General features: G+C 45.5%; 2 protein-coding genes across 2 annotated transcripts in view; one reads left to right on the forward strand and one right to left on the reverse strand.

Moving 5' to 3' along the window:
• egfem1 (EGF-like and EMI domain containing 1) overlaps positions 1-18,334 on the forward strand; it is a gene marked incomplete at both ends in the record, with an annotated part of 52,623 nt that overhangs the window by 14,563 nt on the left and 19,726 nt on the right. The window contains 12 exon segments of the mRNA XM_084466360.1: positions 1,958-2,080; positions 4,750-4,872; positions 6,276-6,401; positions 7,210-7,332; positions 8,326-8,448; positions 9,190-9,327; positions 9,747-9,869; positions 10,279-10,401; positions 10,652-10,909; positions 11,259-11,390; positions 13,442-13,570; positions 13,725-13,853. Of these exon segments, the coding sequence (XP_084322486.1) occupies positions 1,958-2,080; positions 4,750-4,872; positions 6,276-6,401; positions 7,210-7,332; positions 8,326-8,448; positions 9,190-9,327; positions 9,747-9,869; positions 10,279-10,401; positions 10,652-10,909; positions 11,259-11,390; positions 13,442-13,570; positions 13,725-13,853 (1,650 nt within the window).
• Positions 13,753-17,865, reverse strand: LOC311342291 (EH domain-containing protein 2-like). Its single transcript, XM_084467129.1, has 6 exons — positions 17,586-17,865; positions 17,159-17,335; positions 16,879-16,976; positions 15,942-16,354; positions 15,472-15,636; positions 13,753-15,135 (listed from the first exon to the last, which is right to left on the reverse strand). Exons 1-6 carry the CDS (start codon positions 17,804-17,806, stop codon positions 14,566-14,568), a joined length of 1,644 nt encoding a protein of 547 aa, XP_084323255.1. The 5' UTR covers positions 17,807-17,865; the 3' UTR covers positions 13,753-14,565.

Here is an 18,334-nt window from a genome sequence, read left to right on the forward strand (position 1 = left end):
ATCATTAATTGGCAGATGACCCACATAATGACTTCCTGTTTGCTGAACAGGAAGTCATCACCTGCAAGAGACAGCATGAACCGCTCTCCAAACATGGGGTCTTCCTCCCCTGCTCAGCCTCTTGTTGTTGCTGATGATGACGTGTGACCCTGAGCTGATGTTAAGAGAGGTTGTTGGTCTCTAATATGCAGCATCAGGATTTTCCACAATGAAAGGTTAGCAAACTGAGATCATACCATACAACTCTGATAAATGTAGTAGGGACCCTTTGGATTGAACCATTGCAAACTCACAGGAACACTTAATGACAAATTAGCATAACTTGGAAACATCTTTACTCCAAGGGTCATTTACGAACACATTGAGATGATTTATGATACATTACCACCACCCCCCCCCCCCCCCCCCCCCCCCCCGATGAAATTGTTTACCCTTGGGAATTAAGTATGGTTCTGGCCAGTTTTTAAACATGGCGACCCATCCTTGGTTTCTGAGGTTCTGCAGCATTCCACAGATAGATTTTTAGAAAGATTCAAGCAGGCCTCTTCTTTTCTAATGTTTTCACAAAAATAGTACATTACATGTTACATATTGCACAATGCATTCAATTTGTCTACTGAACTGAACACCCTCTGAGGACTCCTGAGGCAGGCAGGCTTCTTTGCCAATTTTGCATGCATGCTTTTCCATCCCAATTGTGACTATTTGTCCAACGTTTATTTTTTTTAAAGTCATAAAGCCACTGTGTTCCCAATGTATTATCATGCTCAACATCCATCAGACATTGCAAGCTCAGTCAACAACGTATCAAACAAACACTTTGACACTGCAATTATTTGCACTCAGTTGACTCTCTGACACAAAGGAGCACTTGCATTCTTGTCTTCAGTCCTTTGTCTTGTCCTGATTGTATTCGGCATTTTATTAGTGGCCAGTGTGTGAACACCTGTGATTCTGCATAGAAACCGCAGCAGAGGTCAGAGTTCATGCAGTTCATTCTGTGCAGCAGGGTTCAGATGTGTCCCACACAGGCTCATGCTCTTTCCAGGCCGTTCCTTCATGGAAGTATTTTGCTCACGTGACGTCCTCACTATAGCAAATTGTTTTCGTTTAGTTCTGTTTCAGCCATTTCCTCTTCAAAGGTAAACAAATTACTGATGTACACAGGAGGTCATATTGACTCTTTAAACAGATGAGGAGAAAACAGTAAATGATTTTTCCTTCCCTTCATATTCCCCTGCCTTTACACTGTTACGCTGCCTATTCAATTTAGATTACTGAGTGGTCCAAGACTAAACCGGCTTTGGCCAGAAGGCCCACTTTGAAGACCAAATGCCGTGCATTGTCACTTTTGAAAATGTGCAATGTGTTCCAACATTAGAACTCAACACAATTACTGTAACATATGTGGTATTACTTAATGAACCATGCACACACACTGAGACAGGGTATGAACCTGCTGCCAATGCACACGCTGCCATGAACATGAACCTCCTGAGGTCCAGGAAGTCCAGGTCTAAAATAACAGTTTTTCCTTCATAACAAATAGGCCATACAAAGAGCTAACATTTGTTTTCCAAAGTGTAGGCATTTTAAAGGTGTTTCCTTCAACTTAAATTGGATTGCTATGGCCCTCTATAACTCACCAATATAAGTCAGAACTAGGCTGTCTGCTAACTGTAGACAGCCTAGAAGCTAAGAGACAGATGGGGTCACTTGATAGCATCAGACCACACAACCTCAGCCCTTCAGCCTCTCACCAGCCTCTCAACCACAAGATATAAACCAGAACAGAACTATTATTTTTTATTTTGCATTGCCAACAATCCATATAAAACTATGAATGAATGTTCCATGCTCCATTCAAAGCAACTGGTTAGTTCTGACAAAACCTACCACACTCAACTCAACATTTGGGATGTGACCATTGACAAAATTGTCCTTCTTTTTCTTTCAGATGTGAATGAATGCGAGGGGAATGACGGCGACTGTGAGGGCTACTGCTGCAACACCATTGGCAGCTTCTACTGCAAGTGTCCCCAGGGAAGTAGACTGGGGCTGGACGGCAAGTCGTGTCAGGGTAAGACCCATTATTCCATGGTGTTGGAGAGCTGACAGCATAGTTGGCCCCTTTTCAAGCTATCTGCTTGGAAAGAGTAACCATTCTAATAATTTCAATAATTTAAAAAAAGCATTAATATTTGCTCTCTGCAGAATTCTCGGACACTATACATCATGAGTCACCAATGAATACACACTACATACACAAAACAATGTCACATTGATATATGGCCTTGCATACAGAAGCATATGAAGCACATTTTATGCAATGCTCTATTTGAATACCCTAACGTTCATCAAGGAGCTGGACTCAAACCATTTGGCTGAGGCCCCCTGGCCCCTGCTGCCTCTACAGTGCCTCTCAAGTCTGAGCCCAAGTTGAGGCTATGAATGTTCCTTCCCCAGCGTTGTAAAGTTACTGAACTTCTCAAACAGCAGGAAGTGGAAGTGTCCAATTACCTATCGGATGGAAATTTCTTCTGTTAAAGACTGCAGCTGGGAGGGGGGTTGAGGGGGCTGGGGTTGTCAGGCCAACATGAACTTGCTGATGTAGCAGAGGGTGTTGCCACCCATTTGTTGAATAACCACAGGTGCCCCTGACCCTTAACCCCTGAGAGACAAAGTAGTAGAGGCAGTGTTTCTTTCTCACTATCAGCTAGTGAGCAACTGGGTATACTGGGCTGTAAGCACTGGTAGATGGTGGCTGGTTGCAAAACAAAACGTTGTCAGAACTGTTGTCTATAAGGATTTCTAAAGCAATGATATTTAGCTGTGGTAGGATTGGATGGTTTCGAGTGGTTGGAAAATAGATGACAGATGGCCATTGTTGACCAGGAAGCTAGAGCAGACGTAGTAATACAACAACTATCATGGTGATCATTTGAAGTGGAACACTGATATATGGGAATATAAATTAGCATTCAAACTCTAAATATAAACAAACACAGATTTGTATTTTTTATATTTCCATTTAGACTAGTGTAATATATGCTATCTGTAGAAAGTCTACATGCTGAGAGACAGATGGTGTCACACGATAGTGTCAGACCACACAACCTCTAACCCCTTCAGTCGCTTAGCAGCCTCTCCACCACTAGTCGTCAAAAGAAGCCATTGTGTGTCTTACTGAAATCCTCTTACCGCGAAACACCAATTACTTTCACAACCTCAGCAAAGCCCCAACATGATCCACAGTCCACGATCTGGTAATTGCAAGGGATTTGTATTATTATGAAAGATGAAGCAAGTGATAGGAGTTCCTCTTAGGATGAACATGCCTTCTTTCAACACACATTGTATCGATTTCAGGGGGTTCTTTGTTTGAATGAGATGGTCATGTGAATTTCTAATCCTTTGAACATGCTATGAGTAAACTATGCAGGACCTGTTCAAAAAAATTGCTTCTTTAATTGTAACAGGGCTTCCACTCCGACCCACCCCCTCTCTGTCCCTGTATACATATTATTGGAAGTAAGCTATTTAAAACAACTGAGGACCATCTGAATAGATTTCACACGGTTTCCCACTGATCATTCAGACAAAACTCTGTAGAGAGATGAAGGGAGCTCTGGTCTGCACCGCAACTCTTTTACACAGACACACACCGTCACGTGCATGTGTGGATGTGCACATACACATGCACGCACATATACATGCAAGGATGCATGTAAACGCACCTGCACAAGCACGCACACATACAAACACTGACACTCACACACAAACACATGCGGGCACACACATTTTTTTTCGAAAGTCATTTATATACAAATGACATTAATACTAATTCCAATCTAAAATAATCCAAAACACATCTACCTTTTGGCTTCCTTGTGTGCGATCCCAAGGTCAGACCGTGAGGCCGGTGAGAACCCTGGGAATCACTTCAGAAAGGTTTAATGGGGGTTCCAGATGTGGAGCTCAGCCTGACCGTCACTTAAAGAGGGGAGTTCAGGTGCAGCTACATTGGAGAGGGACAACGGATCTTCTGATATTTCTCTTTGTTCCCACTCACAGAAGCCTTATGTGATGAAAACTATGCATTTTCCAGCATTTGGAGCATGGGCTGTTGCGCACAGGATGATACATCTTCTTTCTCTGACACATGCTTGTGCTTCTCCACGTGGATGGTGAGGGATGTGTGAGGGACCCGATGATGGAATGGCAGAGCCTGGAATAGATTTGAATGATCCTGAAACATTTCGGTTTTCTGCAACTGAGCCACCAATAATGAGTCTTTTTAGTCTAAATATAGTTTTTTCCTCTGTACATTCATATTTATCTCTGTTAACTGAATACAATACTGTTTTGGTCAAGTGTTTTTTTTATCAGCCTTAATTTTGACAAGGTAGTCATGTCTTTTCATTTATGAGTATTTATAAACTTGTCTTTACAAGTTTATACATTCTCATGAGTCTTTGAGGTTGTAATGTCTACTCATCTCAGTTTTATATGTGTGTGTGTGTGTGTGTGTGTGTGTGTGTGTGTGTGTGTGTGTGTGTGTGTGTGTTTGCATGTGTATATGGGTGTGTGATGGTGTATGCATGTGTGTGTGTGTGTGTGTGTGTGTGTGTGTGTGTGTGTGTTTGTGTGTCCTGGTGCATGCACAAAAGTGTGTGTGTGTGTGTGTGTGTGTGTGCTTTTGTGTGTGTATGTGCTTGTTTTTGCGTGTGTGTGTGTGTGTGTCTGCAGATGTCAATGAGTGTGAGGAGCTGAACGGGGGATGCCAGCAGGTGTGTGTCAACACCCCTGGCTCTTATCACTGTGAGTGCAGCCCTGGCTTCCGCATGCACACGGACGGAAGGACCTGCATAGGTAAGGACTGGAATACCTCCATTACACAGCTCAGGTAACCCCCCCTCCCCTCTCACACACACACACACACACACACACACACACACACACACACACACACACACACACACACACACACACACACACACACACACACACACACACACACACACACACACACACACACACTCGCTCGCACGCACGCACGCACGCACGCATGCACGCACGCACGCATGCACACACACACACACACTCAAAATTACATTTTTTGTTTTAGTTAAGTCATAGATAACACACTCATGTATTATGGTCAACACCATTAGAATGGTAGATCAAAAAAGCTGCCTATACTTTAAATGAAGAAGTTGAGCCAGCACTCCACACGGAGCGTGATGGGGTGAAACATCTGGTTCTGCTGGGGCCCAGGAGGCCAGATTCACACCTTCTCCAAAGGAAGACAGAGCCTCTGGCTTGTTTCTACAATAGCCTCAGTCCCATGGAAGGGAGACTCTGGGGAGCAGCTAACACCGCTACAAAAAAACATCTTAGGTTTGATTTTGTTTATTTCTATGTTTCACCATGTTTTCGTTGACAAAATGGATTTAGTAAAACCCATAAACACATGTAAATATATTTCATGCCATCCCAATAATTCCCCCCTTTAATCCTTGTATAAGTATAATGTTGCACGATGACAGGTCTCTTTCATGTTCAGCCCAGCGCTAAGGGCCTCTGTCTGCAACCCTCAGGGGGAATGAAGAGAGGGTCAGAGAGTTCCACGCACAGCGCTGTCTGTTGGAGTCATCACCGCTAGTAGCCAGCCAATCATGGGCTTTTATAGCCCGACCATGTCATCATGTCTGTGTTAAATGCCCCCAGAAGGCACGAGCACTGTCTTCCTTAAATGGCACATCATTAAATCGTAGGTATTAGATGGGATGTAAAGGTCAGTATTGACACAGCGCCCAGCTGTACCCTCTGAAATGGTCTGTGAGATGGTCTACTCCAGCCTCTCCCAAGTGTAGTCCAGCGTAATATAGCATAGCCAGCCTCTTGATCTTTGGTGTTAAAACATCTCCGATTGCCAACAGCATGCATTTACACATTTGCTTTTATGAGTTAATCAGCTCATCTGCCAAATAACTCATCCCCTGTTGGATAATAGATAATAGATAATAAAAGAAACAGGGTGATATTTAGAAATGTTAGATGAGACTTAGTCATCTTTTTCAGACACATCTCAGTAAGGAGCGGGACGGTGTTTGGCATCTCGCTACCTACATGTAGGCTGCGGGCACGGGGTTCGAACAGAAAACCTTTCGGCTGGGGTTCAAAGCAAACCCTAGGCTATCCAGCCCCGTGGTGAATACTATGCTAATATCTATGTTTTTATTTATTTTATTTTTGTCTGCTTGTGTCTGAAGCGGTGAACTCGTGTTCGGTGAAGAACGGTGGCTGTGAGCACAAGTGCGTGGACACGGGCAACCACGTCTACAGATGCGAGTGTCGCAAGAACTACCGGCTGACAAGCGATGGGAAGCACTGTGAACGTAAGTCATCTTCTGGCACAGGTCCCGTGGCCAGCACACATCTGGTAGCCATCTTCTAGGAGCAGTCTTCAAACCTGCAACCCAGTCTAACCATCGTTATGAGGTTATGTGCAGAAAGCACTTATAGGCTTGACATTGGCACGGAAGAGAAAGTGTCAGTAAATATCCATGTTTTTATGGCTTCCAAATCCTGATCATTTGTCAGAATTGTTTCCTATATCTAATTAATTTCTTCTTGTATATTCAGATAGAACAAGTAATATGAACTCTAGTTCCCCTTTAATGTAATGTAACATCTGAATGCTGTTGTTTAGGGAAGGAAGGAGCTAGTTGGTTGGATGTTTGTTGTGCGGGAGGCTGCTTTAGAAGTTAACATGGGCAGGATATGGGGAAGGAACTGCCTCTGTGAAGTAAACACGGAGGTCATGAAGTCACCTGCGGAGATGACCTTTCCTGCTGCTTTACTATGCGCCTTCCTGCATGTGTGTATGTTTGAGTTTGAGTGTGTGCTTGTGTGAGTGTGTGCGTGCCCTTGTGCATGTGAGTGGGTGTGTTTGTGTGCCTGTGTGTGTGTGTGTGTGTATGTGTGTGTGTGTGTGTGTGTGTGTGCACGCACATGGTTCTACATGGTCCTTGCATCTATGCAATAGTATGAACCAATGCGGGATGTGTGTTTGTTTACATCTTCGTGTTCCTGTCTCCCATGTATCTCTCTGTGTATGTCTGGGTGTTTTTTGTTTTGTGTGTTTAATATTTGTGTGTGTGTGTGTGTGTGTGTGTGTGTGTGTGTGTGTGCGTGTCCGGTCAGTGACGGATCCCTGTGAGGAGAGGAACGGAGGCTGTGCCCAGCTGTGTGACTCCCACGGTGCACTGCCTCAATGCGGCTGCAGACATGGATTCACACTGTCTGGAGATGGCAAGGGCTGTGAGGGTAAGGACTATGCAAGACACATACACACAGACACACAGAAAGACAGACAGACACTGCACACACACAAACACACAAATGGTAGCTATCTTTGTATAATAACACATTATAATACAACATGCACACACTCTTGTGCAGTATTTATCTTGCCAGACATTTTATGTTTGTCCCAAGGAACTGTGCACCAAAGCTTTAAGATACAACCTTCATAAAATACTGTGTTAACATACTCTCGTGAATAGTTTGACATAATTTATCAATGACCTATAATAAGCTGGTATCGGTCTGAGCACATCACAGCATAAACCTTTGCTTAATGATCCTGACCCCAAAGTCAAACTTCTTAGTAGGCTTCACATTAGATGCCTTTGGACCCATGCCTGTGGCATAAAAGCTGCTTAAAGTTACAATTTGCTTTGCAATGTTTAGTTTGGTGGTAGACAATGTGCTAACTATGGTCTGGCTCGCTAAATGCTTTGTGTGTGTGTTTAAGTTTAAATCTGACAAGTTCAAAGCTTATGCAGGGGTTAGCTGTGCAGCATGGCAGGGTCCTAAGAGCTGTGATTTAGCTTCAGGGTCAAGCAGACTAATAAGGCATCGAGTCATATGAGACTGAAAACTCACGTGAAGCACCAAAAAAAGGCTTAAACCCTCAGTGCCTTTGCTTCTGTCTGTAAGCTATAACAAGGTCAACCGTAAGTGGTGTGTGTAAAACTAAAATAAATTCCAAAAATCTTTACTTTCTGATGAGCTACTTTGTGCTCTGTATAATGGTGTTAGAGAAACAACTAAACCAATTTTGTTTGTGTGCCTCGTATGACTCACGTATGTATGTCACTTTATATATAATCTGCAAAAAATAACAAATAAATGACAGCAAATGTGAACATAGATGTAAACATGTCTTGCCGTAATGTTGACACATACATCTGTCTTTGTGTAGTGTCTAATCAATGCGTTTCACCTACCTGTGTGTTTCCATGTAATCTCCCCCAGACATGGATGAATGCAGAACGGACCAGGCTAAGTGCTCCCATGGCTGTGTCAACATGCCGGGCTCCTTCATCTGTGTGTGTAACCCCGGATTCGAACTGGGTGCTGATGGCAAACAGTGCTACCGTAAGTACTTCCTTATTTATGTGGTTAAATGCCTGTAAGAAATATATATACATAAATTCATATTTTATGGATTGTCATTTTTATAAACACAAACAATTTTTAATTTGTTTTCTTCCCCTTTATTAGTTAGTTTTCTTCCTGCTTTTTTATCCATACATTTCATGTAGCGCTCATCTATGATCATTGTTATGATTCTTACTGTCATCAACAGCTTGATTATTATTGTATCTTTATTGACAGACTCAAGGTCCAAATGTAACACACAGTATACAGACAAACATAAAATAAAATAACACATAGCACACATGTGTGCTCAATGGTTAAAATACATTACTGGTTCCAATATTTCCAGAGGAGGAATATCTTGTATCACTTAGTTTAGGGTCTGTCAAAGACCTTATAATGCCATTCCTACACTCCAATAATCCTGCACATGAATTTAAACATAACATTTCTAAGCAATGCTACACCATAGATGTGCTGTGTAAAGTGGAGTGCAGGAGGCTCTAAAAAGAGAGAGATTTTGACACCTTCAACTTCAACTTCAAAGCACTTTATTTGTCCCCAAGGGGCAATTTAAAGGGGCACCATCAGTGCACATATGAAATTTGCGTGTGCATACAATTTATAGCACTGGCGCTGAATATCATCATCATCACTTAGGTCATCCCTGATTACTAGCATGTAGCTAACAGATCAAACTAAATAGCACCATTGAGCGAGTTCATCTCTGCCCTGTAGGCATTGAGATGGAGATCGTTAACAGCTGTGAGAAGAACAACGGCGGCTGCTCCCATCGCTGTGAGCACACTGCTGGTGGCCCTCTCTGCTCCTGTAACCACGGTTACCACCTGGATCAAGACAGGAAGTCCTGTGTGGGTAAGTGCCCGTCATTCAAAGCAAAAGTACCTAGCTCATCACTGTCTGTCTCCCTTTTCTCTCGCTCTCTCTCTTGCTCTCTCTCTCTCTCTCTCTCTCTCTCTCTCTCTCTCTCTCTCTCTCTCTCTCTCTCTCTCCATCGCTGTCTCTGTTTTTCTCCTCCTCTCATTATCTGGTGCTCATCATTTTACTCCTTGTAAAACAATAGGATGCCCTAATGTTCGGGGGGGAAGAATAGAGTATTTCTTTAGGGTGAGTCGGTGTGTGTGTGTGTGTGTGTCATAAAATGTGGCGCCTGTGAAGCTCTTTGAGACGGGGTTGAAAATAGGTTGGCCCATAGGACTAAAATGGATAGACATGACACGACTTAACTCCATGGATCCTTACTCTAAGTCCTGGACCCCCCCCACCCCCTCCAGACAGTGATGAGTGTGTGAACGGGGAGAGCTGCTGCAGCCAGCTGTGTAGGAACTACCCTGGGGGCTACGAGTGCAGCTGCAGTGCGGGACACAGGCCGAGCCCGGACGGCTGTGGCTGCGACGGTAAGAGACACAGGTCTGCGGTGATGCACCATATTATTACACGGTAGACCGTTTATATCCCATTTTATCCGTGTTTTGTAATCCGTCTGATATGTGCAAGAGGATGTGCCAGTGTGTCAGATGATTTATAAAATGTAGTTAAATGCGATACGTTATTGGTTAAACATAATACTGCGTATGTTAATTCATTTTTGTACTTTATAAGCTCGAAAATCCAGTGTTAGCCATGCTTCGATGTTCATTTGATGTACATACTGTATACAAGCAACTATTTGAAAAATATTTGATTATGAAATCGTGCTTCGGTGTTTGCTCAATATTTATCCTGACTTTATCCAAAACTACTTACAGGGAATACAGTAACATGTCATTTAGGAACCCCCTGTTTCCATCGCGTGTGCCCCTTCAGAAGTGGACCAGTGTCTGTCCCAGACCGCTGGCTGTGAGCACTACTGTGTGAACGCCTGGGGTTCCTACGAGTGTTTCTGCCGCCCGGGTTTCCGTCTGGAGCAGGACAAGCACTCCTGCACGCGTGAGTGACCTTTACCAGCCCTTTGGTGGACGGATTCAGCTAACAGGCATCTTCCAATGCATTCTTAGCACGGCCTATGCAAGTGAGAATCAAACCGCTAACCCTGACAGTGTTAATGCAATGTTTTTTACAGTTTTTTACAAGTTCTTCCGAAATGGTCCATGACCAGTTCTTCCGAAATGGTCCATGACCATTTTGGATGAAATTCCCAAAATGACATTCAAATCGTCATTTGTTTGTCTTTGTTTAGCTCTTTATAGCAGGGGTTTCGGGAAGGAGGAAGACGAAGGAGATGAAGACGATGAAGACGATGAAGACGTGGAGGTCCACAGGGTTCCAGGCCTGCTGTTCCGGCGGCCTCCCCAGCTCCTGCAGTACACGGCAGCCCTGCACTCACCGTACAACACCGGCGGCGGTGGCGGCCATGAGGCCGATGGCGGCGATTACGATTACGATGAAGAAGCAGCTTCCGCACATGTGGGAGAACTCAGACTGGTTAGCCAAATAGGTACAGTACCGCACACGCCCACTACGGGATCAGGAAATAGGGATGAGATCTTCATGTTGAACCACAAATGTTACATTATGCACATTCATGTTTTAGTCATTGTATTCTCTTTTTTTATATTTCTTTGCTTGTATATATATATATGTATATATATATATATATACACACAGTATATGTATATTGTTTTTGTTATCATGCTACTGTTCAGGATGTGTGGAATACAAGCATTTCATAGCTTTTAATGACTTTGATTGTTGTTATTATGCAGTTGCCTAAGAGACTTGAAACTTGAAGTTGCCTGACTTTAAACCAATCAACTCAGTCATTGACTCTGAACCCCCTCTCCCAGTGTGCCTGGGGGGCTCCTTCGGTCTGGACTGTGGACTGAGCTGTGACGACTGCATGAACGGGGGGGTGTGTAGTGCAGCGAGAGACCGCTGTGAATGCGCACCCGGATGGACCGGGATCACCTGTAATCACAGTAAGCCCGTCTTCGGATCTGTGTACAAACAAGCTATAGGTGTACTAAAACCGACGATACACACATATGCACACTACACACACACAAACACACACATAAGAACACCACACACACACATACACACACACACACACACACACACGCCAACACACACACACACACACACACACACACACACAGATCGGATGCCCCTTTGAGAGATATCCGTCACCATGTGGGCTAGTCTTGGTTCCAAGCTTGTGCATGCTTATGCATGCATGCGTATGTGTCTCTAGGGCTGTGTATCACAGTCTGTCTAGGAGTCTGTTCCGTTGTTTATTGGCTCCCCAACATGGAGGCACCGGGGGAATCAATCTGTCTGCTACTGGAGAAATTCCAGCGCCAAGAGCGAGAGAGACCCTACTACCCACCACCCCCTCCCCCCCAGGCCAAGACATCATCCAGGGCTAGCAGACAGTGAGAGAGAGAGAGAGAGAGAGAGAGAGAGAGAGAGAGAGAGAGAGAGAGAGAGCGAGCGGAAGGCTCCCGTTGTTTCCAACCAGATACTTTGATGAATGGCTGCCTTTGCGCTGAACTTGATGCTGGAAATCATGAGAAGCAAACCATATGGGGATAAGCCCATTAGAAACATGACAGATCACATCTTTTGGTAAACACGCTCCTGTGGCACGCTGATGCGTTTATGACATGGGCCACATTGTGAGGTACAGTATGTGACAAGAGCAATAGCCCCAAGGCATGGACATGGAATTGTTACAGGCCGGTCGGTAAGGAGCAAAAGTACATTACAAGTACATCATCCTGGAGAATAGATCAGGGTTCTCACGGAGGTACCGTGGTTTACAGCCCTGTCCCACCTGAGCTGGCGTGAGAAAGGACCCTTTTACTGGCCATAAAGGCTAACAGCTCGGCCATGTAGCGGTGATGAGAGGATTCACTCCACACAGAGGACCGTTATTGAGTATTTAAAATATAGACGGTCAAAATAGAGGTCAGGAGGGAAAAAAAGGATCTGATATAATTTACAGGATGTTAATAAAAAGTCACTAATTTATTACCGATAACACATGTGGCCAGTGATTCCATGCAGATATATTTATGACCCTCGAATCAATAGGTGATGCGATATCATCCCAGAAGATATTAATGAATATAACAATCGTTCCTTCAGGGTAATTTGATACGCGCACAGAGACGTTTTCAAGATGTGTCGGGAGATGGTGTGACATGGTCTTTGGAACAATGGAATGTTCTGGAAGGGGTCCTGAGCACAGCCTTAAGGACCGGCTGGGCCGTGTCATAACTGCTTACAAGGACAGGGAGATTAAGTGAGAGCACACATAAGCACAGGATGAACAATGAAAGTGTTCGACTCCTCTCACTCTCTCTCTTGAACATTACTCCTTCTTGAAGCAACACTTAATAGTTAGTCTGTTTTTCTTTCTCTCAGGGAAAGATGGCAGTCTTTTCAATATAAATACAATGTGAGCATCATATCAATTAGACCACCCATCCACCCTGTGATTCTTGCTAACCTGGGCGAAACGGGAAGTGATGTCATATGTTCATCAGTAAAACCATCTCCACGAGATTGCCTGACCCCCGGAGGAAGGAACGTATGTCTGTACCTGGTTAGAAACCAATTTCACTGTAGTTGGCTGTTCAATGTTAACATATTGGGATGATTCAATTTGCTAACAATTCTCACAATTGTGGAAACCCACAATATTAGCCCGAGGCTTGTTTGTTATTGCACAATTGGAATTGTATGTTGTAGGGATAATGTCCTCTATTGTTGTGGAGACTTAAATTCCTAATTTTTTCTTGGTCATTCTGCCTCCGGTGAATGGCAGTGATGAAGTGTTTGACTCAGCGTCTGCGTTTGACTGTGTTTGACTGTTGTCTGCTCTGGTGCATTTATTTCACAATGCATACACAAACCAGATGAACTTCAATGAATTTACTGATGCAAAGAAACCAAAACCAAACCAAGCCAACCGAGCAAATTTGTGTGCAGGAGTATTGAACGTGCATGGCGTCTTGCTCCACAGCGTGCCCCCAGGGAACCTACGGCCAGGCCTGTAACAGTCTGTGTCGCTGTCAGAATGGAGGCTCCTGTGACCCGGTGACGGGCGGCTGTTTGTGCCCAACTGGAGTTCAAGGCCTGTTGTGTGAAGACGGTTTGTACACCACACACACACACACACACACACACACGCATTAAGATACAAAAAAAGTGAAAAGAGGACAGAGAAACCTGATCATTAAGCTGACATTTGTTACACAGCTGAGTGTAACAGTAAAGTAATGAGTGCTGGTTCTGTTGTCTCACAGGGTGTCCAAGCGGTCACTTTGGGCGGTTCTGTCGGAGAAAATGCAACTGTCCCAACAACGGACACTGCCATCGTGTGTTTGGATCCTGCCTGTGCTCCCCAGGACTGTACGGGCGGTTCTGCCACCTGCGTGAGTACGCTGTGTGCGTAATGTCATGATGTCATATGCGCTGATGAAACGATATATTAGCCCACACCTACGGTCCAGCGACCGTGGGACTTGAGTTAAATGTTGTTCATACAATTATTTTAAAAGTTGTTTATTAAATATGCAGACAAACAGTTAGTAGTCATACATATATGTTATTGTTATATGGACAGTATGGGTTAATTCATGTTATTATTACATAGAACACGTGATGGGACTGAAGTAGAAAACCTGAAAGAAACTTACATTTCACAATTATGTAACCATGCATATACGTTTTTTCAAGTACTTCATCATGTACATGTCAGCTGCAAAACATTGGCAGAATTAAGGCTGCAATGTGTAAAATTCATAAATTGTATTTTGTTATTTAGTCTGTAAAACTATAGGTCATACCTTACCTTACCTTAAGAAGGATAGCGATTAAAAACACGTCCTCTTCACCGTTTTGCCATTTTTTATCCATTCTGGGCTACTGTAGAAACTTGGTTGTGAAACATGGCCAGCGCCATGAAAGAGGGCCCTTTCCCTATGTAGCTATAAAGAGTCCATTCTAGGGTAACACAATGGTTCTTATTTCCATGTGATTTTAGCCCTCGTTAAAACATACTTTGACTATTAAATACAATTCGTACCAAGTCAAATGATTACTTAATTCGACAACAACAACAGATATTTAAAAACACGCATCCAATCAAACTTCTTCCTCCTCGCTCTCACATAGTCGTTTGGACGGAGGCACCAGGTGAGGGGGCAGCTCCCTGGGAAGCCAGTGCCCCTCCACCTTGCCCTCTATCAGGTGCATGGCCAGGGCAAACTCCTCGTTGTCCAGCATGCCGTCACAGTCCACGTCCGCCAGCCTCCAGATGTGGGCCAGCACAGAGCTGGGCAGGTTGGTGTTCACCATCCACTCCTTGGCCTTGGTGCCACTCACCTTGCCGTCGCGTGGACACAGGCTGAAGAAGATCTCGTCGTATTTGGGCTTGTGCCTCTCCACCACCCAGCCGCTGCCCGGGTCTTTCTCGCCGCTCTCGTCCTTGCCGGCGGGGCTTTCCTTGAAGGGATGTCTCTGGAAGTGTTCGGGCCTGAAGGTCCCCAGGAACTCGCCGTCCAGCACCCCGGGGAGGCTCTTCTTTTTGGGTTCCTGCTTCTGGAGCAGCGGCATCAGCTTGGCGATGTCGGTGGACAGCAGCTTGTCCAAGGACGCCATGAGGCTCGGCTTGAGCACCTTGAACTTGGAGAAGTCTTGTCCTAGGAGCCGCTCCTGGGAGGTGGAGAGGTCATTGAGTGGGAGGTTGATTGTTTTTTTTAACGGTCATCACTGAAACCATTCAGTGTCAATTGTTACCTTTTGATAATGATTCACGTGGGCACACATTGACATTTAAAGTTCACATGTAGTCATAGAGGAAACTCATTTATTCAAAGTGAGAATTATATAAGCATACACTTAACATTGGAGTAACTACAAAATGTGCTGCACAAGCAAGTTTCTGAAAAAACAAACTGCAGCGTTGATTGTTAGGAGTAAAGTGTAGACAGATAATATAACTTGATTTACACACATTATATCCGACTACTGCACCACCGATGACAGTACCTGCATCTTGGTGCAGTCGGGGAAGTCCCCAGCAGGGACGCGGTGCTGCTGCTGGATCTTGGTGAAGATCACAGGGAGCTGGTAGATCAGGTTGTGCTTCTTTGAGTCCTTGCAGAAGATGGTGGGCATCTCCCGCTTCAAGTAACTGATGATGTGTGCATGAGCCTGGGATATGGGAGGAGGAGGAGCGAATTATGATGAGGCCGACTCAACCTTCATATTATTATTAGACGAACAATAAAGACTCATCGATTCATGATAAATGCACACGCACAACAGTAAACTGTATATGCCAATGACATTGACATGATTACAAACGTACAAAATAAAAAAAATAAAAAATAAATAAAAAATCGACCCAATTAAGGGTTGACAAAAAAATCCCGGAACACGAAACACAAAACGGTGGCGCATCTGATTGGTCCAGAGCTCAGTTGAGAGAACCAGGCTTCGAACCCTGCGGCCCTCACCCTGACCAGGCGGGCCCTCTTCACCAGGTCGTTGAGCTTGCGCACGGCGGCGTTGCGCGGGAGGTTCCGGATGTCCGCCAGCAGGTCCTCCTCCTCCATCTCCAGCAGCTGGTAGTGGTCGCAGGCACGCCGCGGCTCCGACCAGAAGGAGCCCACGTACACCCGCAGCACCTCGGGCGTCAGGAACACTTTGCCCAGCGACCACATGAGGGCGCCGTACATCCGCATCAGCTGCTGGGAGTCCACGCGGTCGGCCTTGTTCAGCACCACGCGCAGCTTGTCCTCGTAGCCGCGCAGCGACATGAAGGCGCGCGTCAGCTCGTCAGAGAAGTCCAGCTTGTGGGCGTCGAACAGGAGGATGATGCGGTCCACGCGCTCGGCGAACCACCGCAGCACCGCCGGGAAGTCGTACCCTGGGGAGGGGGAGGTGGGGGTTTAGGGTTAGGGTTAGGGGAGGGTGATGTTGGAGGAGAACAGGTTTTTCTGATTTAACGCATCACCATGAATGTAATGTGTGTCTCTCTCTGTCAGCGCTCCAAGACATAGTATATGAATAATGGGGAACACAGTCCCAGTGGCCCTCAAGAGTTAGGTATTTTGGGGTTACACCCAGGGATGGATACGTCCGTGGTGAGACAATAAAGAACAGTGTGCCTGGCGACCAGCTTGAGCATGCATATCCATGGCCAGCCCCTCTCATGTCATCATCGCCACCCTGTCTGCCCTGGGCTCCGACTGAAGAAAAGCGGTGTTCTCATGGTCCATATACGTCACACACAAACTCTTCTCTCTGTGAGTTATTAGCAAAAAGATTTCCGTCTTTGGCAGTGTAACAAGATATTGTTATGTTATCTGGTTTGAGAAGTAAACCTTTAAATGCTGTTGGATAAGGAGAAGGAGCAAAGCACAGTCACTTTATTGCTTTGGGATGCCTCACCTCGGCTCAATCTTCTCTTGGCCGCGGTGAGAATGCCTGGCGTGTCTATGATGCTGATGTTCTCCAGGACCTGATTGGGCAGCTGAGCACACTGAAATCTGTTGGGGAATTCCAAAGAACACAGCACCAAACCTTTTATACAGAACTCCACATTGTGGTTCATCATTGGTTTTGGTTCAATGGCTGAATCATTCCCAGCCGTGCCAAAACTAGAGAAAAAAAATCCAAAACCATCCAAGGTTTGCTTTGGTAATCCTATGGCTGTCCCACATTCCATCACCTGTTTAGAAAGGCATTCCCGAAGGGCTCGAGGTTCCTGAAGGGCTTCCTTGGATCCATGGTGAGAGCGTTCCCAGGAATGATGCCCTCTGACTCCCCGTGCATAATGGCTGTGAAACAATCGGTCGTGGGTTCTGGCCCCACCCGGCTCCCAGGGAAGTCTTGTTCTATTAGGTACCTTTAAAAGGCACACAAAATACACACACACGCACGCACGCACGCACGCACGCACGCACACACACACACACACACACACACACACACACACACACACACACACTCCGTCATATATGTATATAGGCATTCTCTTGATCATTTGAACCAAACCAGAAAGCCATCAAGCGATGCGTAATATTCAGCACACCTAACTCTATAAATCAGGTCTCATCACTATGTGCTAATTATTATAACGAAAAAACAATCCTCACTTGATGAAAGTGGTCTTCCCCGTGGAGTACTGCCCCACCACCAGCACCATGGGCTTGTTGTCAAAGTCTGCGTCCTCGTAGCTGGGCGAGTGGAAGTGGCTGAAGGACGAGTGCTTCTCCACAGGCAGCAGCCTCTTGTAGTACAGGTTCTTCATCTCCTCCGTCACCACCCTCACGTCTTCCAGCGCCTGAGGGCTGTTCCTGAACCAGCGGAGAGTCATGGTGCTCCACGCCGCTGCTCCACACCGCTGCTGCTGCTGCCGCTGCCTTGCTCAAGCGTTTTCCCCCCCCGGCCTGAAAGTTCTCTGTCTGTCTCTGTCTCTCTCTCTTTCTCGTGCCGATTCACGCCGTCGGTCGGTCGGTCGTGGGGGCTCTGAGACGGGACTGAGCCGAGCACGATGATGTTGGGATGGAGGGAGAGAGCTGCTATATTATCTGGACCTCACAGCTGTCTGGTGCATCCCCTGCTGTTGGACACGTGGAGGGTGGAGAGGGTGTAACTGGAGACCACAGCTGTACCTAACAAAAACACGCCAGCGTCAGGCGGGACCGGGTGTGGTTGGGTTCACTCCTCACACGGTTTATTGCCGAGGAGAGGGACAATCTTGGCCGGCGACTGGGTGTCGGTAGATTCCCCCAGAACCCCTTGAGCAGGCCAAGGATTGGATGGATTAGGATGGGGGGGGGGCTTGTTTGGCTTGCAAGTAACACGATAGTACGATAACGTCTTCGGTATACAGTTGTTATTC

This window comes from Micromesistius poutassou, assembly GCF_964030765.1.
Source record: "Micromesistius poutassou genome assembly, chromosome: 4".
Taxonomy (NCBI): domain Eukaryota; kingdom Metazoa; phylum Chordata; class Actinopteri; order Gadiformes; family Gadidae; genus Micromesistius; species Micromesistius poutassou.